Raw genomic sequence first — 25,917 nt, forward strand, 5'->3', positions numbered from 1 at the left:
GTAGCGCTGTGCCAGGCTCTGCCGCAGCCAGGGCCCTGCTCTCACCCGCCCACAGGGCCCTGCCCAGCCCTGGCGCTTGTGCCTCACCGGCTGCAGCCCCGGCTCGGCCCCGTGCGGCGCTGCACAACACGGCACGGACTGTGGAATCTTCTCTGTGGGATTTTGGAACTTTGTGGGCGTCACGCTTTATGACCTAGCTACCGAGGGGGACCGTCTCGTGGTGTGCCTGCTTTCTGTGTGATTCTCAGAACGCTCAAAGCCAAAGAGCAGCAACTGCCGGCGCTCGGCCCCTCCCTGGCCTTGCTGGTGTGGCAGGAATCCGGGGGGTCCGGGGCCACTTCACTGTGCAGGATCCCTTCCCAAACCGAGACTGCTTTTAACTCCCTCACCCTGGGGATGGAACGCCAGGGTGCAACCTGTCCCAGACACAGAAGCAGTGCAAATCGCAACCCCTGCCCCTTCGTGTTCCTTCCCCTGTCCTCCCGCAGACTGCCCTAGAATGGAACTCGACACAAGTTACTCAGCTACCCTGCATTCCCTTCTGCGTCCTCTGCTTGGGATCCCTCTCGGATCCCCCCTGCCTTTCCTGCTCCTCACCACCCCAGCCTCTCTCCTGTCCATCTGAATATCGTGTTGTATTACCTGCTAACCACCCTGCTAACGTCTATGCCACCAGAGGCACCATGCTGCCTCAACGGTCCCCTTCAACTGCACCCCACCGCTCCTGACTACAACTCCCAGCATGCCCCGGGCCACGCCCCTCCCGGGCAGCCAGAGCCACGCCCACCGTGCTCCCCGACGCGCTGCTCTCCAACATGGCCGTGCCAATGTCCCCATGGCTGTGCGTGCGCCAGAGCACCAGCTCTGCCTTTACCCTTCCAGCAATAACAACACTGTGCTTGCATCCTCCGCCCTCCTCAGAGGAAAACCTAATCCCTTCTAGAGCCAGTGATTCCACTGATCCGTGGCTGAAGAGCCAGACTAGTATGGTAAAGAACAGAAGGGGAAGAGCTGGTCCTAGATGGGAACCTCGAGCCTACAGGGAAATACAAAGACTGTAAGGCTGCCGAAAGCTATGGACAGGCTTCTCCTTTCTTCAGCAGTCGAATGCAAGCTATTTTCACTGCATATCTTTTAACCCCTCATGACATACAGCACGTGATGACTGTGCTGCTGTCTCCGCCTGGATTCACCCTGTGGGAAAGGGGGTGGAAGAGATTGTTACACCAATTGTTGCATGTTGAATCAGTTGTTGCTTTACAGTGCTGAGGACCAGGCACAGGCAATGCTAACACTAGAACACTCAGCTGGGGAGGGAGCTCATACCCAGCCCCAAGATTAGGCTGCAAACCTCCCAAAGCCAGTGCCTGATGATATTAAAAATGCAGCAAGGAAAGCACTCATGCAAATCCCTAATGGTAACACACCTGCTCCAGACTTCGTAGATATAAAGCAAAAGCCTAGTAAGCCTAAGCCTAAATGCATAAAGGTAAAGTTTTGGCACCCCTTCACCAGAATCATCCACAAGCAGTTTTTTATCATTATATGGATAATATACTTATTGCAGCTAAAAATGATCCATTTTACATTCAACTTTGAAAGTCACCATCACAGCCACCCAACAAGCTGGACTGACCATTACAGAGGAGAAGACACAGCAAACATCACCCTAGAAATATTTGGGACTTAAAATTCTCTCTCAGACTGTTACAAACCATTAATTAGGTTAAACATTTGATAAAGATCATTAAGATTTAGTACTGTTGTTTGTTTTGTTACATGACTTTTTAATTTGGTAGCTGATTCTGCTTATTTTACAGGTATTGTTGAGGGAGCTGAAAATTCATTCCTGGAGACAGTTGCTAATGACCAGTTATACTCCTTGCTTAAAACTTTAATCTTTATCCTTTCTCAGAAACAGCATCCCTATTTTGTCATGTATGTACATTCTCATTCTTCTTTGCCAGGATTCCTAACAGAAGGTAATAAACAAACTAACACACGATGTCACTACATGCCCTGACTGCCAGAAATATTCTCTGCTGTCTCTTGGGGCAGCAGTAAATCCTGGAGGGCTTCACAATTTACAGATTTGGCAAAGCATGTGACCCATTATGTGTCTTTTGGTTGCTTTAAATGTATACATGTTTCCATAGAAGATTGTCAGGAGCAATCTTTGCCTCTGCTCACAAAGGTGAAACAGCAAAAGATGTTATTAAACATTTCCTACAAGGAAATTTCATCTCTAGGAATCCCACAGGAACCAAAAAAAACAGATCATGGGCCTGCCTATGTCTTTTACCCCTTGTCCCATGTCTTCACTTGTAGCTGTTTATTCTCACATCTTTGATGCACAGATTTCAGCATTGGTGACATTTGATTCCTCAAGAAAAGTTACTTATTTAACATTGGAACTATTGCCTTTTTCCTTAGCAGAACCTTATACAGATTAATTTAACCTTATTTAATCTGCCCATCAGGCAAATGAGTTCAAATACCCAGAACTTAACACAATCTTTTCAGTGCTGTCTGCCAACATAAATAGTCTGGATGCAGATTTCCCCCCCAGAGAGATATTTTGTCAAAAGCAGCAGAAATTCATGGTGTTCTCCACAATCCTTGGACATTGTGCAGAGAAACACTGACCACTTGTAAACAATCCTTAATCACTTAGGCAGATGTTTCTCCTTTCTCGGTCTGCTCTAATTCTCTGATTTAGCTGTAACTTGCCTATTCCAGAGCATTAGAATGACAAAATCTACACAATAGCCTATGAGAGAAAGAGGAGGGACAGAAAATATTTAGGAATATTTAGGGAAATGATATTCAAGACTGACAAGATGAAACACATTTGCAGTTTGAGATTCCCGAGTGCTGTACAGAAACATCCTCCAAGAATACTGTGAGAACCTTCAAGTTTTTAGCACTTTCTCACCTGCAAATATAGAGGTGAAAATGAATACAGCAAACTGAGGAAAAGATTCAGTAATGGCAAAGGTCTCAGAATGAGGAGTGAGACTCAAAAATGATTACTCCTGATTTAATACCATTTGCTTTGCTCAGTGATCATCAAGATGAAGAGTGCAGATAAATAACATTTTCCTCACCTTTCTGCTGTGGACAGGAGAGATCAGGAGCTGCAGGGGGAGATCCTCTTCATTCATTTCACTCACCTGCTAGGACATGTTTCCCATAAGAGGCACTGTAAGATCAGCTGTTCCCTGGAGATGTGAAACCTGGAAACTCCTTCATAAAGGTTTTGGAGTAAAACCCCTCTGACTTCACTTCTTCGGAAATAATGAGAACAGAATGTGGCACAAAACAGACCAAGCAGCAGAATTCTTTCTGTGGAGTAACTTTTTTTCGTGTAATCATTTACACTATTGTTATTTGTGTGTCATTTGCACCTTAACCTAGAGCATTTTGGGTCTTCTTTTGCCTCAACTTTAACCATTTAAGTACATCACAATTTCATCATGATGAATAGAAGAATTAAAAAGAAATTGTTTTTTTTTCTCACTCTGAAAGACTTTGAGAATGGTGCAGTGGTAGTTATTGACAAGAATATATTAATGTGCTGCTGATAGCCACCACAGGACAAAGATTATTTTTATTAACTTCTCTTTTAATTTTATGTCTCTAAGAGTTGTACTTACACTTTGTTTGAATATTGTCAACTTTTTCTTCCACAGTTTGTTTTTTGCCATGTTTCCACATGTTCTAGGTCATAAACATGTGCCATGTTTGATGTCTTATGGTTGGTACAGGTAATAGAATATTTCTCTCCTTGTTTTCCAGATCACTCTTGCTCTTTTTATGCTTTTCCCCACTCTTTGCTCCTTAGAACATTTCTCTGGATTTTCCCAGTGACTGTCTTTGGCAACTCCTTAACAAACTCCACCTGAAAGGCAAAAATACATCAGTTTAAATTCCCAGCTGAAGGAAAGACACATTTTCAATATGGTTGGGGATAAAAGGATGGGAAGCTGCAGAGTCAGCATGAAATGCTGACTGAATGCCTTGCCCATTTGAGCTGCTGTGAAAAGCCCAGTACTCCATGAAAGAAAGACTGGGCATCATGAAGTAAAATTGCACGACCATTGCCTCCCCCTGGGTGCATTCAAGCTCACACAGCCAACCCAAGGCTGCAGCTGCAGCAGACCCTGTCATCTACTTTCATTTTATCTAACTCTGGTTGGAGTGTTTGTCAGAAAGGTGTTGAAAAGAGCTGAGGTGGGAAAAAAAATGCTCAGTTTCAGGTACAATGAGAGAACCTGTCTTTTTGGGCTGTACTTACTTTCCTTGGATACTTGTATGGTGCAGTCACCTTCTTGACATGTTGTTGAAGCTCATCAGCTAATTTTTTTTGATCATGTGATTCATAAGCAGGAGCTAAAACAACAAAAGCTTTGACCACCTGTGCCACAAAAATGAAAGGGTTCCATTAACTTCCAGAGGTGGCAATAAGGGAATACATTTGTTTTGAAAAGTGAATGTCAAAATTCAGAATGCCAAAATTTGATCTTTGTCTTTGTTTTCCCTTTTCATTAGCTGATTACTAGAGAATGCTGTGCTATGAAGGACCCATTCTGGAGCAGGGGATTTTTTTCTTATTTCCCTTTAAGTTATATCCTAATTAAGATGAAAATCTTGACTCTGTTGCTCAAAGAAATGTTGCAAAGTTGAAAATGTAAAACAAAAATGAAACACTCTGGATGTCACTGCTACACTGCACTAAGTGACAAAACAAGAAATAATCAAAATTTCATTGCTTAGACAAAAACATGTCTTAATTAGTATGGAAAGCTAAAATATTTTTCCACATAAAAATGGCAAACAAAGAAATAATTCTGATATTGAAAGTTTGATTAAGATATGGATTAAAAAAAAATTAGCTTATTTTTAAAATATTAAACAGATTGAATTCCAGGGAAGCCTTGTGTACTTATAAGGAAGTTGATACTTAGTAGAAAGGGTATTTCTTTTAAGGATATTTTTTCCCTATTTTGCTTTACCTCCCCTCGCACTGGGTCGGGACTGCTGACCACAGCCGCCTCCACCACTGCTGGGTGCTCTATCAATGCACTCTCCACCTCAAAGGGGCCAATGCGGTACCTGGGGAGCACAGAGACAGCTCAGCCCAGCAGCAGGGACCAGTCCTTGGCCTTGCCAGGCTGCATTTCATCAGGCAGATCTAACAGGAGATGCCTTACCCAGCAGAGATAATGATATCATCAGCTCTTCCAACAAACCAGATATATCCCTCTTCATCCATAAAGCCTCTGTCTCCAGTGAGATAAAAATCTCCACACAGAGTGGCAGCAGTTTTCTCTGGATTATCCTGGCAACAATCAAATATTTCAGAAAAGGTACCTGATTATTACTGAAACATAATGCATTTCCTTAGCAGTGATGCAAAAAATGACAAAAATAATTTTTTCAGTTGTTCTCAAAATAAGTGTGTTCAGTACTGTTTCATGTTTTCAACTAAAAAGCCATGTTGATTAGCAGTTTGGTGCCTGAAGTGTGTGGCAGGTGGAAAAGAGCACTACACACTAAAGAATGTATGTAGAGATTTCTGTTCTAGAGAGAAAAGTTGTGCTCTATCAAAATGCCCATCCATCAAAGCAAATGTGTGACCCACAAAAATGTGTAACCCACTCTGTTCAGGGAGATGATTTATCATTGGAAGAGGTTGCCACAATAATCTCATGTCAAAATAAACTTTTTACCCTTAACTGACAGGATCAAAACTGAAATGAGGTCACCTGCAAGAAAACTTCATTGTTTGCATTGACCTATAGGACCTCTACATCCAGTGTAAGCTCTTGGTCACACAAGAAAACTTTTTGACAACAGAAGACAGAGTGAAAACCAGAAGCTATAGTATTGGTCTTGTAGAAGTTTCTTGTCCCTTAGTGAGCAATTACATTTTACAAGTTGTTGCTTGAGTATGCTACAAATATCCAAATATTATGGAGGTTCAGAAAAGGATTAAAAACATAGATAGCTTATTAATTATGAGAGTTCAGTTGCAGGGGAGAATGTCTTTAAGTTTGCCTGGGTCTATGCTTTCTTAAGAATGTCCTGCCCCTCAGCATCACCACACACTGATCAGGCTCAAAGTCCTCACGTAACCCAGGGAGACTTTCTGAGAATTCTGCATGGAGTTCTGCTCCTGGCAGACCTCTGCCCTGGGTGTCTCCTGGGTGCCTGAGCAGACACAGGCACAGCAAGTCAGGCTCACCAAGTACTCGGAGAACAGACAGAAGGGCCGTTTGGGCTTCACCCGGACAGCAATGGTGCCCTCTTCTCCCTGAGGCACCACAGCCCCTTGCTCATCTACGATCTGCAGAAAGGACACACACAGCAGGGCTGCTTTGATCAGCTCACAGGAACATCTGCTGCAGCTCAGTGCAGGCCACAGAAGAGACACAGCACTGCCTTACTCTTCTACCCACAACTGCCACATACCTGCACATCAAAAGGGGGAACAGGTTTTCCCAAAGAGCCAGGTTTAATTTTCATTCCTTTTACATTGGCACAGAGTGCCACCTGCAGAATAGATTTTTAAAATATTTTTAAAATTGTTGCAATATCTTGTAAATTTTGTTATTGCTTGCATTAGGCATCTTTCCATGAGTTTGTGAGACAAGGGTTAAATGGGGACCAAAGCGCTGTGGTTTTTTGAGAACACCAGAGGGGTTGAGAGGCATTTCAGGTCAGACCTGTGAGAGCTTTGTTCTGTTGAGTCTGAGCCAGTGGATTGTCCTGCAAACTCTTGACTTTTATTTTGCAGGACAGCAGATTATTATTACAGATCTTATTTCAATATTGGGACAATTAATTTGGGACCATTTCAAGGGCAAAATGAGAGAAAGCCTGAGATCTAGCTCTTAATAGTTTTGTTAATGTTCACTTACAGAGAAGTCTGGGATGTGAGCTGGTTTAATATTTGCCATTAAAAACTCAGACAGGCCAAACGGAGAGTTGGAGCAAATTGTGTGTTCAGGGGTTATTTTGAAGTAAAGATGAGAAAGAGATCTCCTACAACTTATTTGATGTGAAGTGTCTCTGGCAATGTTTTTGCAGGGGTCTAAACTATCTAGAATATGCAGCTTATTGATTCTGGAATTGTATAATCATAATTATACAAAGTCTTTTTTTTTTAAATAATGTAAACGATTCTAACCTTTTCCATTGATTTATCAAGGACACCATGGCTCTAGTAGTCTTACCTTTGAATGGGTATACTACAAGAATTAATGCAAACGTACTGTTTCACTCTGGCCATATCCTTCATAGATATCCAAATCTGTCTGGGCTTTCCACTGGGAAAACACTTCAGGATTGAGAGGTTCACCTGCAGTTAGACAGTGCTTCACACTTTGGAACTTGTACCTTGAGAGGAAGAGCAAATGAAATAATTCTCTTAACTCCTAAAATGAGCAGTGAGCAACCTTAACTAAACAGACTTCCTCGGCTTTCCAAGTACACCTAAGACTGAAGGAAAGGCAGAATAGGATGACAGAGCCTGAGCTCTCTGCTAAAACCTGGACTGGCTTTTGGTAGGATGAAAGACCTATGTGACAAGAATGAGTACCTTACCAAGATGTGAAAACCCCTTGCAAATCACTTCTCACAAGCTGGGTATTTTACAGAGTAACAAGTCAGGAAGAACAGCTGCCAAGTAACTCTCAGCAGGTGGAACTCCTCTAACTGCTCCCTTCATTCTCAAGCATGTGAGAACAGCTCCATGGTGCACCAGGAACTCCCTGATCCAATGCTGCCCAAAACATTGACTTCAATTGAACTGTGAAGCCTAAATTCAGAGGAAGTGACAGCTTAAAAAAAAATCTCCTTTGTTTCCTCTGTGCTGTCTATTCAAAGAGCCAGTCCTGAAGCCCAGGTAGCCTATGGTGTGGCTAATTCTTCTCACATTTGAAAAGAGAGTGTTCTTTACTGAGAGCAAGCAAGCTTTGCTAATTAGGTTTCCTTGAACTGTAAAAGAGAATTAAGGAACCTAAGGAACTAAGCCTGCAGAGGTGTCCCAGCATTGTACCCCAGCCTCCCTCCCTTCCCTGCTGTACCTGCTCATGTCATGTTGGACCAGCATGCGGTACCCGGTGGGAGCCGTGCAGAAGGTGGTGATGGGATATTTTGAGAGAGTCTAGAGAAATAGGAAATTATTGTGCTGAAAAGAAAGTGAAATGCTGGGCCTGACCTTGTGAATGTGCAGGTGATTAACACAATTTACATGCTCAAATGTCTGCAAGATAAAAACAATAAAAATACTGTACCAGGCAGTCCAACTCCTGCACAATATGGAACTTTCTGTTCAACAGAAGTCACTCATGTAAATGAAGGACCAGTGAGAGCAGTAGTTCCAGTTAAGGGTTTTTTGGGGGGGTTTCCAAGGTGTCTGTGTCCCAGGCTCAAGCCTGATTGAGATAGGGAACACTACTACAACTTTTCCAGTATTCTTGGGAAAGTCAAGGTTTCTGCCCCACACAAGAGGCCAGTGTTGAGGGGAATCATCCAGCTGAGTGGTTTTGAAAAAGAGCTGGGAAGAGGAATAGGCATTCTGGTACCTTTGGATTGCTGGGGATGCGGGGATTACTCACAGTTCCAATAATTTCTGGTTGAAACACTGGCATATGGTGTATAAAGACACAGGCTCCACAGATCCATGGTGAAAAAACACTACAGTAGGCTGATTTTACCCAGCCAGTATCAGAGGTATTCCACATTATATCTGAAGGACCCAAGCCCAGCCAACGCCTAATGAAAAAGCAGAGATGAAAAAGACTTTCAGGGAAAGCAAATCAGCACCAAGCCACAGATGTAACTTTTAAGGTATAATGAAACAGCCCAAGGTTGCTTTGGCTCTCAGGAAAGGTTGACACAACATGAGAGCACTTGACTTCCTCTGGTGTGCTTGTAGGGATGCTCTCCTTATTGCTCCTCTGCTTTCAGCCCTGCAAGTGACACAACTCTGCACATAATGAGCCTTGGCCTTCAAGAAGGTTTTAATAACAAGGGTTTCACCATGAGAGAGGAAAGATGAAGAAGCTGCAAATCCTACAGTGATGAAATGCCTACATTTACTGGAATGTTATGGTCTCGTGTTCAGTTTAGTGCTGATCACAGCACTTAATCAAGACCCTGGGGGGAACTGCAAGGTAATACCTGCCAGTGGTTACAAATCCAATGCCGAAACTGCAGTAGGAATGCAGCACCATTTTTGGGAAGCCTGTAGTTCCGCTGGTAAAATACACAATCATTGGGTCGTTACTCCTCGTCTTCGTACATATATGTTCAGCAGATGCAGCCCTTCAGAAGAAATTATGTATTCTGGTCACTGCATGCAGTTTTCCTCCAAGGAAGCAGTATTTTTAATGTTTAGGAGATCAACAGGAAAGCTGCCTCAAATTATATGGTCTTGCTAAATCCATTATATATCACAGGGAAATGTTAGAGAACACATTTTGCCTATCACATATACTCTGAATCACAAGGGTGAAGAGCAAGAAGAAGCTGAAGACCTGAACTTGGGTCCCAAAACCTGGGTTGCATGAAGATGTACTTAATGCAGTGCAATCACAGTGCTGCAAGTTGACAGAAATGTAACTCATTCATATTTTGAAAATTATCCCCACACCTCAGCAATGTCACCTGAATGATACAGCTCCCAAAACCTCAAAGAACTGGCAAGAAAAGAGCTGGATACTCACGCAAGGAGTTCTTTGAAGTTCAGCCACCCATCCCTGCTCCCCTGGCCTACAATGAGTTTGGTTTTCAGGAACTGGGTGTCAGACAGGACAGATTCCACTGTAGGTGCCACGGCATCATCGGTAACAATGCACTTGGCCTTTGAAGTCTGGAGTCGGTATAAGATGTCTTTGGCAGTTAGTTGGGTTGTTCCTGGAAAAAAGACAATTCCTGGAAAAAAGCAAGAGGCAATTGAGAAAACTCAGCATTTCCCAAAATGACTTGATTATGTCTCTCTGTTGATGCTGATTTTATCCATCATGGATGTTTATCAGTTTAAAAGCAGAGCAAAACAGATCTATTGAATTATTAATGACTCCAAGGTCTTCCATGATAAATTCAGCTCCCTTCCAATGTATGTGGCCCAGTGTGGCCTTTGGTTGCAGCCATTCAGCCCTCACTGGCTGAATTCACTGATTTTGACTGGACCATGTCAGTGCTTCCTGTGTGGGTGAAGCCAATTCTCCCTCTAGCCAAAAGAGCAGCTGTAGAGGCCCCAACAGAATATTCCTGTTTGCATTTTCTCCACCCTCATCTAATAGATGGCTTGTAGGCTCTGTTTGCTTTCTGTCTGCAGCCACCGAGTCCGTGAGTCACTCACCTGTTCGCATGCAGGCCACGTTCAGGAGCCACCACTCAGGAACACGAGGCAGAATTGCCACAATTCTGTCTCCTCTCCCCAAACCACAGGCCTCAGAAAGGACATTGGCTGCCTTCTTGGACAGAGAGCCCAATTCCTCAAAGCTCCACTTCACCTCCTCTCCCTTATCATTGACCCACCAAAAAGCTGGATTTGCTGGTTTTTTTCCCGCCTTCAAAACATAAGAAGACATAATAAGAAGAAAAACTTTAAAAGGTTTCACTTCAATACAAAATAACGCTTAACTAAGCAAACCATCCCTGGCAATCACTCTCTTAGGGTGACTCCTGTATTTCTGATAACCAAAATAAAATAATGCTTTCCACTCTGCAGCCGATACTGCCTAGTACCCATGAGGAAAATGGATTTGTATCATCTGACATTCTTTCCACTGTCTCCTCATTTAGTCTGGAATGAAGTCAATTCCCTTACTATGTCGTGGTAAAGTGTGTGGTTTATGAATTTAGGATCAGTGCAGTATTGATAACACACTGATGCTTTAGTTGTTGCTAAGCAGTGCTTACTGTAAGTCAAGGACTTTCCAGTTTCCCACACTCTGCCAACAAAGAGCTGCAGAAGAAGCTGGGAGAGATCGTGGACAGGACAGCTGACCTCAACTGCCTGAAGGGATATTCCACATCACAGGAGGTCCTGCTCAGTTTACAACCTGGGAGGAAGTTTGCTGGGAGGTGTTTGGGGATGGGCTGGGCATCAACCAGTGGACAGTGAGCTACTACTGCTACTAATATGATGATTATTATTATTATATTTCAATTCTTAAACGGTTCTTTCTCAACTCACGGGTTTTACCTTTTTTCCTCCTGTTTCTCCTCCCCATCCCACTGGATGTGTGTGGATGTGTGTGTGTGAGATCCAGGGGCTCTGTGGTTCTCAGTTGACAGCTGGGGTTAAACTACAATTCAATGTCTATAAAATAAAAGACAAATATTACCTTTTCCAGTTGTGTCCACTTATCTAAGACATCACTTGCAAAGTTGAAATATTCTGGCACTTCCTTTTCACCCTGGATTATAGATTCAAAATGGGAAGCTATGGAAGATGTAAGAAGCCGGTTGTTTCCATGAAATGTTCTGGAAGGTGACCTGAGAATCCACAAACACTGAGGAATCCAGGATTTAAGAAATGTCCTCATGATAAATGATGTTTTATCAGATGATGAGGAGAAGGAATCAGGTGTACATCTAAGGAATCAGTCACCTGGAATGAAAGAAAAGACATTAAGCGAATCCAGTTATTGGAGGCTGTCCCATGTACGATGTCGGATAAACGAACGCAAACCATCTTGAATAAATAGGTTGCTTACACACATCCTCGTTTTATATCATGTTACCTGTATTTTTGTGACGTGAATATTTAACATTATGGTATATAGAATAAGCACAGTCACCTTGAGTTTAATAAAATTAGCGGAGTTGTTGCTATGAATCCTGCAACAAAAACAACAACTGTGGAATCTCATCCAGCTGGAATAAATGGTGGCTTAACCTCAGTAGCATAGGCAGGGGGCATCAGCCTGAGGCCATGGGAAACAGGACACTGAAAAAAACTTCTCATGGCAAGAAGAGTGGGGTCATGGGAACCAATATGTTAATAGATCTATCCTATATTTGATCAGGTTTCTGGTTCTTGTTCTCAGTTGTTTCAGTACCTTTTACAAATAAGGTCATGTCCTGAGCTCACATTCCTGACTGGATCCTTGTCCTTAGAAAATCCCTATACCTTGTAATATTTGCCACACCCCCTCCCCCCCATCTTTGGAACATGTCCCCAGACTCTGCAGTTTCCATGTTTGTTATTTTGCTATTAAAGTTTTTTGGGGTTTTTTTTTGGGCAAGTCCATCATTCCCATCCCTTTTTTTGTCAGTTTCCCCGGCTAAGTTGAACTACAGGTTGCAGCGAGTGAAAACTACAATGACTGGCGCCCAAACAGGGACCTCATATTGAGGGATCTTCTGTTTGATTTCACTGGGTTTTACCAGTCATAAGGACCTTTTATTTTCTCTGCTGTGGATTAAATCAGCAGGCCTGACATGGTTACAAGCAACCCCCGGAATCAGATCTTTTGGATGCCTGCCAGAAAAAGCAGGTAAGCGGAGAAAAGAGACACTTATTCCTGCTGCTCCTAGCCCAACCCGGTGGGCATACCCCACCTAATCCGGATTATTATGGGAATGAAACTGTCAAGACTAGACAGGGACAAATACAATAACTCTAAATTTTTCTTGGCGGTCCACAGAAGAAAGGCCAATAATCACGAGTTAAAGCCCTCTAAATTGGGTGTTTCGGAACTTCCTGGCAACTGTAGCCAGTAGCGCTGTGCCAGGCTCTGCCGCAGCCAGGGCCCTGCTCTCACCCGCCCACAGGGCCCTGCCCAGCCCTGGCGCTTGTGCCTCACCGGCTGCAGCCCCGGCTCGGCCCCGTGCGGCGCTGCACAACACGGCACGGACTGTGGAATCTTCTCTGTGGGATTTTGGAATTTTGTGGGCGTCACGCTTTATGACCTAGCTACCGAGGGGGACCGTCTCGTGGTGTGCCTGCTTTCTGTGTGATTCTCAGAACGCTCAAAGCCAAAGAGCAGCAACTGCCGGCGCTCGGCCCCTCCCTGGCCTTGCTGGTGTGGCAGGAATCCGGGGGGTCCGGGGCCACTTCACTGTGCAGGATCCCTTCCCAAACCGAGACTGCTTTTAACTCCCTCACCCTGGGGATGGAAGGCCAGGGTGCAACCTGTCCCAGACACAGAAGCAGTGCAAATCGCAACCCCTGCCCCTTCGTGTTCCTTCCCCTGTCCTCCCGCAGACTGCCCTACAATGGAACTCGACACAAGTTACTCAGCTACCCTGCATTCCCTTCTGCGTCCTCTGCTTGGGATCCCTCTCGGATCTTCCCCGCCTTTCCTGCTCCTCACCACCCCAGCCTCTCTCCTGTCCATCTGAATATCGTGTTGTATTACCTGCTAACCACCCTGCTAACGTCTATGCCACCAGAGGCACCATGCTACCTCAACGGTCCCCTTCAACTGCACCCCACCGCTCCTGACTACAACTCCCAGCATGCCCCGGGCCACGCCCCTCCCGGGCAGCCAGAGCCACGCCCACCGTGCTCCCCGACGCGCTGCTCTCCAACATGGCCGTGCCAATGTCTCCATGGCTGTGCGTGCGCCAGAGCACCAGCTCTGCCTTTACCCTTCCAGCAATAACAACACTGTGCTTGCATCCTCCGCCCTCCTCAGAGGAAAACCTAATCCCTTCTAGAGCCAGTGATTCCACTGATCCGTGGCAGAAGAGCCAGACTAGTATGGTAAAGAACAGAAGGGGAAGAGCTGGTCCTAGATGGGAACCTCGAGCCTACAGGGAAATACAAAGACTGTAAGGCTGCCGAAAGCTATGAACAGGCTTCTCCTTTCTTCAGCAGTCGAATGCAAGCTATTTTCACTGCATATCTTTTAACCCCTCATGACATACAGCACGTGATGACTGTGCTGCTGTCTCCGCCTGGATTCACCCTGTGGGAAAGGGGGTGGAAGAGATTGTTACATCAATTGTTGCATGTTGAATCAGTTGTTGCTTTACAGTGCTGAGGACCAGGCACAGGCAATGCTAACACTAGAACACTCAGCTGGGGAGGGAGCTCATACCCAGCCCCAAGATTAGGCTGCAAACCTCCCAAAGCCAGTGCCTGATGATATTAAAAATGCAGCAAGGAAAGCACTCATGCAAATCCCTAATGGTAACACACCTGCTCCAGACTTCGTAGATATAAAGCAAAAGCCTAGTAAGCCATGCCTAAATGCATAAAGGTAAAGTTTTGGCAGCCCTTCACCAGAATCATCCACAAGCAGTTTTTTATCATTATATGGATAATATACTTATTGCAGCTAAAAATGATCCATTTTACATTCAACTTTGAAAGTCACCATCACAGCCACCCAACAAGCTGGACTGACCATTACAGAGGAGAAGACACAGCAAACATCACCCTAGAAATATTTGGGACTTAAAATTCTCTCTCAGACTGTTACAAACCATTAATTAGGTTAAACATTTGATAAAGATAATTAATAAAAAATTAGTCCTGTTGTTTGTTTTGTTACATGACTTTTTAATTTGGTAGCTGATTCTGCTTATTTTACAGGTATTGTTGAGGGAGCTGAAAATTCATTCCTGGAGACAGTTGCTAATGACCAGTTATACTCCTTGCTTAAAACTTTAATCTTTATCCTTTCTCAGGAACAGCATCCTTATTTTGTCATGTATGTACATTCTCATTCTTCTTTGCCAGGATTCCTAACAGGAGGTAATAAACAAACTAACACACGATGTCACTACATGCCCTGACTGCCAGAAATATTCTCTGCTGTCTCTTGGGGCAGGAGTAAATCCTGGAGGGCTTCACAATTTACAGATTTGGCAAAGCATGTGACCCATTATGTGTCTTTTGGTTGCTTTAAATGTATACATGTTTCCATAGAAGATTGTCAGGAGCAATCTTTGCCTCTGCTCACAAAGGTGAAACAGCAAAAGATGTTATTAAACATTTCCTACAAGGAAATTTCATCTCTAGGAATCCCACAGGAACCAAAAAAAACAGATCATGGGCCTGCCTATGTCTTTTACCCCTTGTCCCATGTCTTCACTTGTAGCTGTTTATTCTCACATCTTTGATGCACAGATTTCAGCATTGGTGACATTTGATTCCTCAAGAAAAGTTACTTATTTAACATTGGAACTATTGCCTTTTTCCTTAGCAGAACCTTATACAGATTAATTTAACCTTATTTAATCTGCCCATCAGGCAAATGAGTTCAAATACCCAGAACTTAACACAATCTTTTCAGTGCTGTCTGCCAACATAAATAGTCTGGATGCAGATTTCCCCCCCAGAGAGATATTTTGTCAAAAGCAGCAGAAATTCATGGTGTTCTCCACAATCCTTGGACATTGTGCAGAGAAACACTGACCACTTGTAAACAATCCTTAATCACTTAGGCAGATGTTTCTCCTTTCTCGGTCTGCTCTAATTCTCTGATTTAGCTGTAACTTGCCTATTCCAGAGCATTAGAATGACAAAATCTACACAATAGCCTATGAGAGAAAGAGGAGGGACAGAAAATATTTAGGAATATTTAGGGAAATGATGTTCAAGACTGACAAGATGAAACACATTTGCAGTTTGAGATTCCCGAGTGCTGTACAGAAACATCCTCCAAGAATACTGTGAGAACCTTCAAGTTTTTAGCACTTTCTCACCTGCAAATATAGAGGTGAAAATGAATACAGCAAACTGAGGAAAAGATTCAGTAATGGCAAAGGTCTCAGAATGAGGAGTGAGACTCAAAAATGATTACTCCTGATTTAATACCATTTGCTTTGCTCAGTGATCATCAAGACGAAGAGTGCAGATAAATAACATTTTCCTCACCTTTCTGCTGTGGACAGGAGAGATCAGGAGCTGCAGGGGGAGATCCTCTTCATTCATTTCACTCACCTGCTAGGACATGTTTCCCATAAGAGGCACTGTAAGATCAGCTGTTCCCTGGAGATGTGAAACCTGGAAACTCCTTCATAAAGGTTTTGGAGTGAAACCCCTCTGACTTTACTTCTTCTGAAATAATGAGAACAGAATGTGGCACAAAACAGACCAAGCAGCAGAATTCTTTCTGTGGAGTAACTTTTTTTCGTGTAATCATTTACACCATTGTTATTTGTGTGTCATTTGCACCTTAACCTAAAGCATTTTGGGTCTTCTTTTGCCTCAACTTTAACCATTTAAGTACATCACAATTTCATCATGATGAAGAGAAGCATTAAAAAGAGATGCATTTTCCCTTCCACACTGAAAGAATTTGAGAATGTTACAGTGGTAGGTTTTGGATGTTAATTATTTGCTGATACCCACCTCAGGACAAACATATTTTCTTATTAATTTCTCATTTATTTGTAATTCTCAAAGCCATGTAGTTTCACCCATTTTGTTTTTTAAGTAAGATATTTATACGAACTGTAGTAAAAAAAATTAGACCTCTGTATGCACCTGAGTCTTTCTCCCATTCCACAGTTTGAATCACTTGCACTTCCTTCCTTGTGAAAATTTGGAGGTTGATGGCAGAAGTGGTTCCAATACCACATATCCTCAAGAATGTTTTCTCCTTTTTCTTCCACAGTTTTTTTCCCCTGATATTCCTGTTCTTCTCTGGGTCATGACAACCCACTCTGTCTTGTGTTATGGCTGGTACACATGATGGAGAATTTCTCTCCATATTTTCCAGATCACTCTTGCTCTTTTTACACCTTTGCCCACTCTTTGTTCTTTAGAACCTTTCTCTGGATTTTCCCAGTAGCTGTCTTTGGCAGCTCCTGAACAAACTCCACCTGAAAGGCAAAAATGCTCCCTGTATCCAAAGATCTTGTGGGTGATTTCCCAGGTGCAACAAAAGATTTTGCAAACACTTTTAGCATAGGATAGCTGGGGAGGAACAGATGGGAAGCTGCACAACCAGGGCTGGAATGGTGAATTTCCTTACTACACCTTGTAGCTACTGCACAGACAGTACTTGCAGGGAGATGTGCAACCATCTCTAGGAGCTGAGTGTTGCAGCTTTCAGGACAGGGAGCTCCTGGTGGCTTTCCTAGTGAGAAGAGATGGATTCCAACCCACTGATGCCAGCAGGAACTTTTGCTTTGATTTAGCTGTCTGTCAGAGGAGGGCTGAAGGTAGAACTGGTTAGAATGGAATGCCTTGCCCATTTGAGCTGCTGTGAACACTCCAGCATTCCATGAAAGAAAGACTGGGCCATCATGAAGTAGAATTTCACCACCACTGCTCCCCCTGGGTCCATTCTAACACACACAGCCAACCCAAGGCTGCAGCTGCAGCAGACCCTGTCATCTACTTTTATTTTATCTAACTCTGGTTGGGGCGTTTGTCAGAAAGATGTTGAAGAAGAGCTGAAGCAAGACAAAAAATGCACAAGTTCTGGAACAATGTCATTTTGGGCTGTACTTACCTTCCTTGGATACTTGTATGGTGCAGTCACCTTCTTGACATGTTGTTGAAGCTCATGAATTAATTTTTCTGGATCATGTGATACAAAAGCAGGAGCTAAAACAACGAAAGCTTTGACCACCTGTGAACCACAAATGAAGGGGTTCCATTAACTTCCAGAGGTGGCAATAAATGAATACATTTGTTGTGAAAAGTGAATGTCAAAATTCCAGAATGTCAAATAATTTTCTTTAATTTCCCTTTTCACTAGCTGTTTATTATCAACTGCTGTGTTATGAAGGACACATTCTGGAGAAGAGAATGTTTTTCTATTTTCTACTTTTTTTCTAACTTTATACATTATTAAACTTTCAAAAAGTTCTAGTACAGAAAATAAAGAGAGATTAAAATCTTGTCCCAGTTGGTCAAAGAAACGTTGCAAGGTTGGAAAAATATAAAGCAAAAATTCAACACTGTGGATATCATTGCCACCATATGCTTAGTGGTAAATGAGAAATAATCAAAATTTCTTTGCTTAGACAAAAAGATCACATGATTAATCTGAAAAACCAATTTTTTTCCCCACATAAAACCCTGCAAAGAAATAATTCTGATATTGTAAGATCTCTCAAGGTGTGGATTAAAAAATGTTTATGCCCACCTAATTTCAAAAGTTTGCAACACTGAATTCCAAGGAAGCCTGGTACTTATAAGGAAGTTGATACTTAGTAGAAAGGGTATTTCTTTTGCATTTTTCCCTATTTTGCTTTACCTCCCCTCGCACTGGGTCGGGACTGCTGACCACAGCCGCCTCCACCACTGCTGGGTGCTCTATCAATGCACTCTCCACCTCAAAGGGGCCAATGCGGTACCTGGGGAGCACAGAGACAGCTCAGCCCAGCAGCAGGGACCAGTCCTTGGCCTTGCCAGGCTGCATTTCATCAGGCAGATCTAACAGGAGATGCCTTACCCAGCAGAGTTAATGATATCATCAGCTCTTCCAACAAACCAGATATATCCCTCTTTGTCCATAACGCCTCTGTCCCCGGTGAGATAAAAATCTCCTTGCACAGAGGCAGCAGTTTTCTCTGGATTATCCTGGCAACAATCAAACATTTCCAAAAAGTCACCTTATTGTTAGTGAATTGTAATGCATTTCCTTAGCAGTGATGCTAAAAATGAACAAAAAATTGTACTCAAAATGAGTGTGTTCAGTACTGCTTTATATTTCCACTGAGGTGTCACTACCTCAGAGCCATATGATCTTCTACATATGAGGGGTTTGCGCTGTAGCTTGTGTTTGTGCTGTTGATCTTGTGCACATGTTGTCTGTGACAGGCATCTGTACAAAGGTTTCCTCTGACTGCAGTGCCTGATGGAATGGGGGTACCTCTGATAGTGGAATGAGGGAATAAAATACCTTTGCCTTGGAAAGCCTCCATGAGCTTCTGATGTGTAAGAGTAGAATTTATGGGCTGTTCTTCAATAATGTTCAAACAAAGATAGGAATGGAATAGAGGGAAAAGAGTGATGCTCTGAACATGAAGCACATGGCACATATCTGGAACAAGGTATCCCCTGGTTCACATTGCATTTTGAAGCTACAGTCAGTCAGTCTGTTCCTGAAACTATGCACTGATCAGGCTCAAAGTCCTCACGTAACCCAGGGAGACTTTCTGAGAATTCTGCATGGAGTTCTGCTCCTGGCAGACCTCTGCCCTGGGTGTCTCCTGGGTGCCTGAGCAGACACAGGCACAGCAAGTCAGGCTCACCAAGTACTCGGAGAACAGACAGAAGGGCCGTTTGGGCTTCACCCGGACAGCAATGGTGCCCTCTTCTCCCTGAGGCACCACAGCCCCTTGCTCATCTACGATCTGCAGAAAGGACACACACAGCAGGACTGCTTTGATCAGCTCACAGGAACATCTGCTGCAGCTCAGTGCAGGCCACAGAAGAGACACAGCACTGCCTTACCCTTCTACCCACAACTGCCACATACCTGCACATCATAAGGGGGAACAGCTTTTCCCAAAGAGCCGGGTTTAATTTTCATTCCTTCCATATTGGCACAGATTGTCACCTGCAGAACAGATTTTTTAAAGCTTTTAAAAAATTTGTTGCAGTATCCTGTAAATTTTATTATTTGCATTAGAAAGGACTCCTTTTTGTGACTTTGTTGTGACAAGGGCTGAATCAGGACCAAAGCGCCGTGGTTCTCAAGAACATCAGAGTCTGGGATGTGAGCTGCTTTGATATTTTTCATTAAAACCTCACACAGGACAAATTGATACCCAGAGCAAATAATCTATTTTAGTTTTGCTTTTGAAGTAAACATGGTAGAAGATTTTATTACCAATAATTATATTTATTGCAAACGTACTGTTTCGGTCTGGCCATATCCTTCATGGATATCCACACCTGTCTGGATTTTCCACTTCGCCAACACTTCAGGATTGAGTGCTTCCCCTCCAGTTACACAGTGCTTCAGACTCTGGAACTTGTAGCTTAAGAGGAACAGCAAATGAAATAATTTTCTTAACTCTTGCAAGAACAGTATATAGACTTAACCAAACAGCCTCCCTCAGCTTTCCAAGGAAATAAACGTAAAACTTCACAAGCTCCTTTGGAAATGACTATCATCACCCTGTTATGCACACCTTGACTAGAATGCTAGACTGCTTGAGTTGCCACTGCAGATGATGTGGTTTATCTCTGTGGCAATAGAAGTAGGTTTTTCTGCTGGAAAATGCATGAGAAAAAGCGTTTCCTTGGGAGAGCTGACATGAAAGGAGGAATCTGAGCAAGCACATCAAATGTGTGTGGAAAGCTCTGTTATGTGCCAACATCTAAGATCTGGTATAACACAGAGAATTTTCTAGAGCAAAAGGAAGGATAAATAGATACACGGAGGCTGAACTCTGCTAAAACCTGGATTGGCTTTTGGTAGGATGAAAGACCTATGTGACAAGAATGAGTACCTTACCAAGATGTGAAAACCCCTTGCAAACCACTTCTCACAAGCTGGGTATTTTACAGAGTAACAAGTCAGGAAGAACAGCTGCCAAGTAGCTCTCAGCAGGTGGAACTCCTCTAACTGCTCCCTTCATTCTCAAGCATGTGAGAACAGCTCCATGGTGCACCAGTAACTCCCTGATCCAATGCTGCCCAAAACCTTGACTTCAATTGAACTGTGAAGCCTAAATTCAGAGGAAGTGACAGCTTAAAAAAAAATAAATCTCCTTTGTTTCCTCTGTGCTGTCTATTCAAAGAGCCAGTCCTAAGCCCAGGTAGCCTATGGTGTGGCTAATTCTTCTCACATTTGAAAACAGAGAGTGTTCTTTACTGAGAGCAAGCAAGCTTTGCTAATTAGGTTTCCTTGAACTGAAAAAGAGAACTAAGGAACCTAAGGAACTAAGCTTGCAGAGGTGTCCCAGCATTGTACCCCAGCCTCCCTCCCTTCCCTGCTGTACCTGCTCACATCATGTTTGACCAGCATGAGGAAGGCAGTGGGAGCCGTGCAGAAGGTGGTGATGGGATATTTTGAGAGAGTCTAGAAAAATAGGAAATTATTTTGCTGAAAAGAAAGTGTAATGCTGGGCCTGACCTTGTGAATGTGCAGGTGATTAACAAAGGAGGCCAATTTTGAGGGGCATGAATCAGCTGATTTGTTTAAAGTGCCTTAAGGGAAGAATAAGCACTCTGGCAACTCACTGAAAATTTAGGAAAACAGAACCTTAATACAGGTTTATGCCATATTGTGAATACTAGCCCATATTCAGCCTGTCCACAAGGCAGCTGGAAGTCCATACCTGAAGTAAGGTTTGGATTCAATATTGGGCAACACAGCAGTGATCCCAAGACCTTTATATCCTGCATCTTTGTCCAGTTGTTCTCTACACTCAAACAATGACACAGGGCCTACCCAGGAGGGATAACACTTGTTCCTTGAGCCTATGGGTACCAAATGGAAGGATGATTCCTTGGGATGTGGGAAATACTATCCCTGCTGCTACTAAGCAATGGTACCCATGGACTGGATTCCAGTTTGTTTCCTTCACTTTTGTAAAATGGAAATAAATATCACAGTATAAACTGTTACGCTTACCTCTGCAATAACTTCTGGTTTAAACTGTGGCATATTGTGTATGAAGACACAAGATCCGCAGATCCACGGTGCAAAAACACTGCTCCAAGCTGCTTTTACCCAGCCAGTGTCAGAGGTATTCCACATTATATCTGAAGGAGTCAATTTCAACCATTGCCTGATGAAAAAGCAGAGAGGAAAGAAGTGCTGCAGAGAATGTGAGAGGGTCAGGACCAGGTCACAGCAGGAGGCTTCCATTAGAAGATGTGGTGTCAGCAAGTGGGGCTCTGTAGAAAGTTTGAGAGAGTTGAAGAGTCTTAAATATTCTCTGATTTCCCTTCCTTCCCTCCTGCTTAATGTTTCGAGCATTTATTTTTCTTGTGAGCAGTGCAAAACATCTCTGTCCTGAGTTGCAGAATCTGGATCTAGAGCAGAACCCAAACAGATCATCTGGAATTGGCTTTCCCCACCTGGTGCAGTTGAGACATCAGCTAAGCCACAGCTCATTTCTCCAGGAAACTAAACAAGTTACTTTTCTGGCCCCTTGATCACCAGCTTCCAATTCGGAATGCTTTGGGAAAAGTATCCTTTAATTTTCAAGATGAGGAAGATGCAAGATCCTACAGTCATAAAATGTCTGCATTTACTGGAATGTTATGGCCTCGTGTTCAGTTCAATGCTGATCACAGCACTTAATCAGGACCCTGGGGGGAACTGCAAGGTAATACCTGCCACTGACTGCAAATCCAATGCCATAACTGCTGTGGGACTGCAGCACCATTTTTGGGAAGCCTGTAGTTCCGCTGGTAAAATAGATCAGCATTGGGTCTTGACTTCTTGTCTTGACACACTGATGGTCAGCAGATGCAACCCTTCAGAAGAAATTACATATTCCAGTCACTATGTGCAGTTTTCCACCAGGGCAACAGCATTTTTATAGCTTAGGAGTTCAACAGGAAAATTGCCCAAAGTGAACGATCTCACAAAATAAGTGGTAACACAGGTAAGAACAGTTAGAGAACACATTTTGCTTGTAACGAGTATGCCCTGTATGCCAGAACTTTCAAGATATGAGCACCTACAGAATATTTCAAGGACTTTGTCTGTAACTGTTTTAGCAAGGGCACTCCAGGTGCTGACTATGGAACAGCAACCAGAAACCAATGAGGAAAAACCAGCCTCCACTAGAAATCAATAACTAAGGTTATTATGCCAAGTACATTGATCTTATTACAAATAATAGGTCATTAATGTTCAAGAGACTGATGGAAAATTCAGATCCTTTGAGCTACCAGGATCGTATAGGAAAGAAAGAACTGAGCACCAAGAGCTGGCAATGGGTATTTTCCCACTTAATCAAGAGCCATTAGAATGGGCTCCAGCAGACAAGCTTATAACAATTGTTTAGAGCTCTGTGTGCTTGTCTGGTGGTCACAGTAGAAGCAGAGAGCTTCTAAAAACTGGCAGGCTGCTAAGTGAAGCTGAAGGACGTGAACTAAGCTCCCAAAACCTGGATTGGACGAACCTCTACCAGTATGGCCACAAATTAAGGAATTGACAGACGGGTGCAAAAATGTAACTTATTTGTATTTTGAAAATTACCCCCACACCTCAGCAATGTCACCTGAATGATACAGCTCCCAAAACCTCAAAGAACTGGAAAGAAAAGAGCTGGATACTCACGCAAGGAGTTCTTTGAAGTTCAGCCACCCATCCCTGCTCCCCTGGCCTACAATGAGTTTGGTTTTCAGGAACTGGGTGTCAGACAGGACAGATTCCACTGCAGGTGCCAGGGCATCATTGGTAACAATGCACTTGGCCTTTGAAGCCTGGAGTCGGTATAAGATGTCCTTGGCAGTTAGTTGGGATGTTCCTGGAATAAGGACAATTCCTGGAAAAAAGCAAGAGGCAATTGAGAAAACTCAGCATTTCCCAAAATGACTTGATTATGTCTCTCTGTTGATACTGATTATATTCATCATGGATGTTTATCAGTTTAAAAGCAGAGCAAAACAGATCTATTGAATTATAAATGACTCCAATCATATAAGTTCTTCCATGATAAATTCAGCTCCCTTCCAATGTATGTGGCCAAGTGTGGCCTTTGGTTGCAGCCATTCAGCCCTCACTGGCTGAATTCACTGATTTTGACTGGACCATGTCAGTGCTTCCTGTGTGGGTGAAGCCAATTCTCCCTCTAGCCAAAAGAGCAGCTGTAGAGGCCCCAACAGAATATTCCTGTTTGCATTTTCTTCACCCTCATCTAATAGATGGCTTGTAGGCTCTGTTTGCTTTCTGTCTGCAGCCGCCAAGTCCGTGAGTCACTCACCTGTTCGCATGCAGGCCACGTTCAGGAGCCACCACTCAGGAACACGAGGCAGAATTGCCACAATTCTGTCTCCTCTCCCCAAACCACAGGCCTCAGAAAGGACATTGGCTGCCTTCTTGGACAGAGAGCCCAACTCCTCAAAGCTCCACTTCACCTCCTCTCCCTTATCACTGACCCACCAAAAAGCTGGATTTGCTGGTTTTCTGCCATCCTAGAACATGTGAGCAGATATTAAAATAAGACAAACTTTTAAAGGTCTCACTTCAATATAAATCACCCTTATCAACTCCTCTCTTGGAGTGATACCCATCTTTCTGACAAACAAAATGGTGCCACTGCTATCCAGTACCATTAATAAAATGGTATCATTTGAGATTTGCTCCACCATGTCCTGGTTTGGACTGGGATAGAGTAAGCACTGCTTTGCAACAACTAAGTCAAGGAATTTCCAGTTTTTCACACTCTGCCAACAAGTTGGTGCATGAAAACTGGGAGAGATCACCGACAGGACAGCTGACCTGAACTGTCCAGAGGGATATTCCAGCCACAGGAAGTCCTGCTCAGTTGATACCCTGGTGGGAAGTTGGTTGAGAGGTTCCAATTGCTGTTTGGAGACAGGCTGGGTGTCCATCAGAGGGCAGTGGAAAATTGTATTGGGCATCATTCATCTTTTCTGGGTTTTCTTTGTTCCTCTCTCTCTTTTTTTTTATCTCCCTTTTCATCACTACTATTTCTACGAATACTTCTACAATAGTGATAATTTTTATTAATATTCTTTTTGTTACTATATTTTATTTCAATTCTTAAACTGTTTGTTCCTCCACCTATGGGTTTTACCTTTTTTTTCTCCTGTTTCTCCTCCCCATCCTGCTGGATGTGTGTGGATGTGTGAGTGTGAGATCCAGGGGCTCTGTGGTTCTCAGTTGACAGCTGGGGTTAAACTACAATTGAATGTCTATAAAATTAAAGACAAATACTACCTTTTCCAGTCGTGCCCACTCATCCAAGACATCACTCGCAAAGTTGAAATATTCTGGCACTTCCTTTTTACCCTGATTTACAGATTCATAATGGGAAGTAATCTGAAATGTAAGAAGCCTGTTGTTTCCATGGAATGTTCTGGAAGGTGACCTGAGAATCCACAAACACTGAGGAATCCAGGATTTAAGAAATGTTCTCATGATAAATGATGTTTTATCAGATGGTGAGGGGAAGGAATCAGGGGTACATCTAAGGAATCAGTCACCTGGAATGAAAGAAAAGACATTTAAAACCAGACAGTTATTGGATGCTGTCTAGTTTCTGATGCTGAATGAACCAATGCAAACCAGCTTGAATAAATAGGTTGTTTGAACACATCTGTGTTTTCCCTATTATTTTATGTTCCTCCTTTTCTTGTAAAGGGATTGTGCACTGCTTTTCATTAGAATATTTGTCCTTTACTTTGTCAGCTGATGAATGACTCCCATATCTCATGTCTCAAATTTCACTTGCCAGTCCTTTTATCAATATCTACGTCTGGATTCCTGTAAATTTTATGTTACTTTGCCTGCTTACAGAAATGAAATATCACTACTTTTGAAGTGTTTTAGGAGACAATCACCTTGACTTAAAACTGTCTCTGTAATTATGTTATGCCCTAAACCTGCACTAGATGGCGAGTCACACTGAATTTATGCACTGATAAAACTGATGAATCTCTGATTTATTTTCTTATGAGTTCTATTTTCTTTGAGGGCATGGAATAAACACAAAACAGACAGTAGGTGAGCAAAGGTGAAGTGCCAAAGACTTCCATTTGCTTTGCACTTCAGCTGAATTGCGCAGTTTTGGAAAAGATACATGTTGTAAAATAAACTTGCAAAGAAAGTGCCAACATTTCCAGTTTCTCCTAGTCTTTCCTAGACAAAATACAGGTACATGTGGAAGAGACAGAACTGATAATGCCACAGGTATTTAAAGCCCAACCCTGAAAGTCAAGAAAACTGGTTTTCACTCACAGGAGCTGAATAAAAAGATAAACTTGTTTTAAGTGTAATTAAGTCCTTAAGGGTGTACCCATACATCTAAGGGATTTTTTCCCCAGTTCTA

The 25,917-nt window shown here is 43.0% G+C and overlaps 2 protein-coding genes across 2 annotated transcripts; both read right to left on the minus strand.

The window, feature by feature from the left end:
* Positions 1 to 3,814: 3,814 nt before the first annotated feature.
* Positions 3,815 to 16,092, minus strand: LOC131090120 (acyl-coenzyme A synthetase ACSM3, mitochondrial-like). Its single transcript, XM_058035259.1, has 14 exons — positions 15,917 to 16,092; positions 11,364 to 11,629; positions 10,373 to 10,583; positions 9,735 to 9,942; positions 9,190 to 9,333; positions 8,625 to 8,781; positions 8,091 to 8,170; positions 7,278 to 7,401; positions 6,475 to 6,555; positions 6,248 to 6,349; positions 5,214 to 5,341; positions 5,016 to 5,115; positions 4,298 to 4,417; positions 3,815 to 3,901 (listed from the first exon to the last, which is right to left on the minus strand). The coding sequence occupies exons 2-14, from the start codon at positions 11,562 to 11,564 to the stop codon at positions 3,815 to 3,817; spliced, it is 1,743 nt and encodes a 580-aa protein (XP_057891242.1). The 5' UTR covers positions 11,565 to 11,629; positions 15,917 to 16,092.
* Positions 16,083 to 25,007, minus strand: LOC131090121 (acyl-coenzyme A synthetase ACSM4, mitochondrial-like). Its single transcript, XM_058035260.1, has 13 exons — positions 24,807 to 25,007; positions 23,827 to 24,037; positions 23,181 to 23,388; positions 22,226 to 22,369; positions 21,519 to 21,675; positions 20,884 to 20,963; positions 19,794 to 19,917; positions 19,413 to 19,493; positions 19,186 to 19,287; positions 18,384 to 18,511; positions 18,186 to 18,285; positions 17,436 to 17,555; positions 16,083 to 16,800 (listed from the first exon to the last, which is right to left on the minus strand). Exons 1-13 carry the CDS (start codon positions 25,005 to 25,007, stop codon positions 16,714 to 16,716), a joined length of 1,743 nt encoding a protein of 580 aa, XP_057891243.1. The 3' UTR covers positions 16,083 to 16,713.
* Positions 25,008 to 25,917: the final 910 nt, after the last annotated feature.

This window comes from Melospiza georgiana, chromosome 16, assembly GCF_028018845.1.
Source record: "Melospiza georgiana isolate bMelGeo1 chromosome 16, bMelGeo1.pri, whole genome shotgun sequence".
In the NCBI taxonomy this organism is placed as follows: Eukaryota; Metazoa; Chordata; class Aves; order Passeriformes; family Passerellidae; genus Melospiza; species Melospiza georgiana.

Bases quoted from the DNA above. Each gene is read 5' to 3' on its own strand.
- LOC131090120 (XM_058035259.1), bottom strand. From the start codon at position 11,564: ATGAGGACATTTCTTAAATCCTGGATTCCTCAGTGTTTGTGGATTCTC. The intron at 9,943-10,372 runs GTGAGTGACTCA...GCTTTTTTCCAG, and splicing joins CGTGGCCTGCATGCGAACAG to GAATTGTCTTTTTTCCAGGA. The intron at 9,334-9,734 runs GTGAGTATCCAG...TTTCTTCTGAAG, and splicing joins AACTTCAAAGAACTCCTTGC to GGCTGCATCTGCTGAACATA.
- LOC131090121 (XM_058035260.1), bottom strand. From the start codon at position 25,007: ATGAGAACATTTCTTAAATCCTGGATTCCTCAGTGTTTGTGGATTCTC. The intron at 19,288-19,412 runs GTATGTGGCAGT...TCCTTTCTGCAG, and splicing joins TTCCCCCTTATGATGTGCAG to ATCGTAGATGAGCAAGGGGC. The intron at 17,556-18,185 runs GTAAAGCAAAAT...TGTGGTTCACAG, and splicing joins CCGACCCAGTGCGAGGGGAG to GTGGTCAAAGCTTTCGTTGT.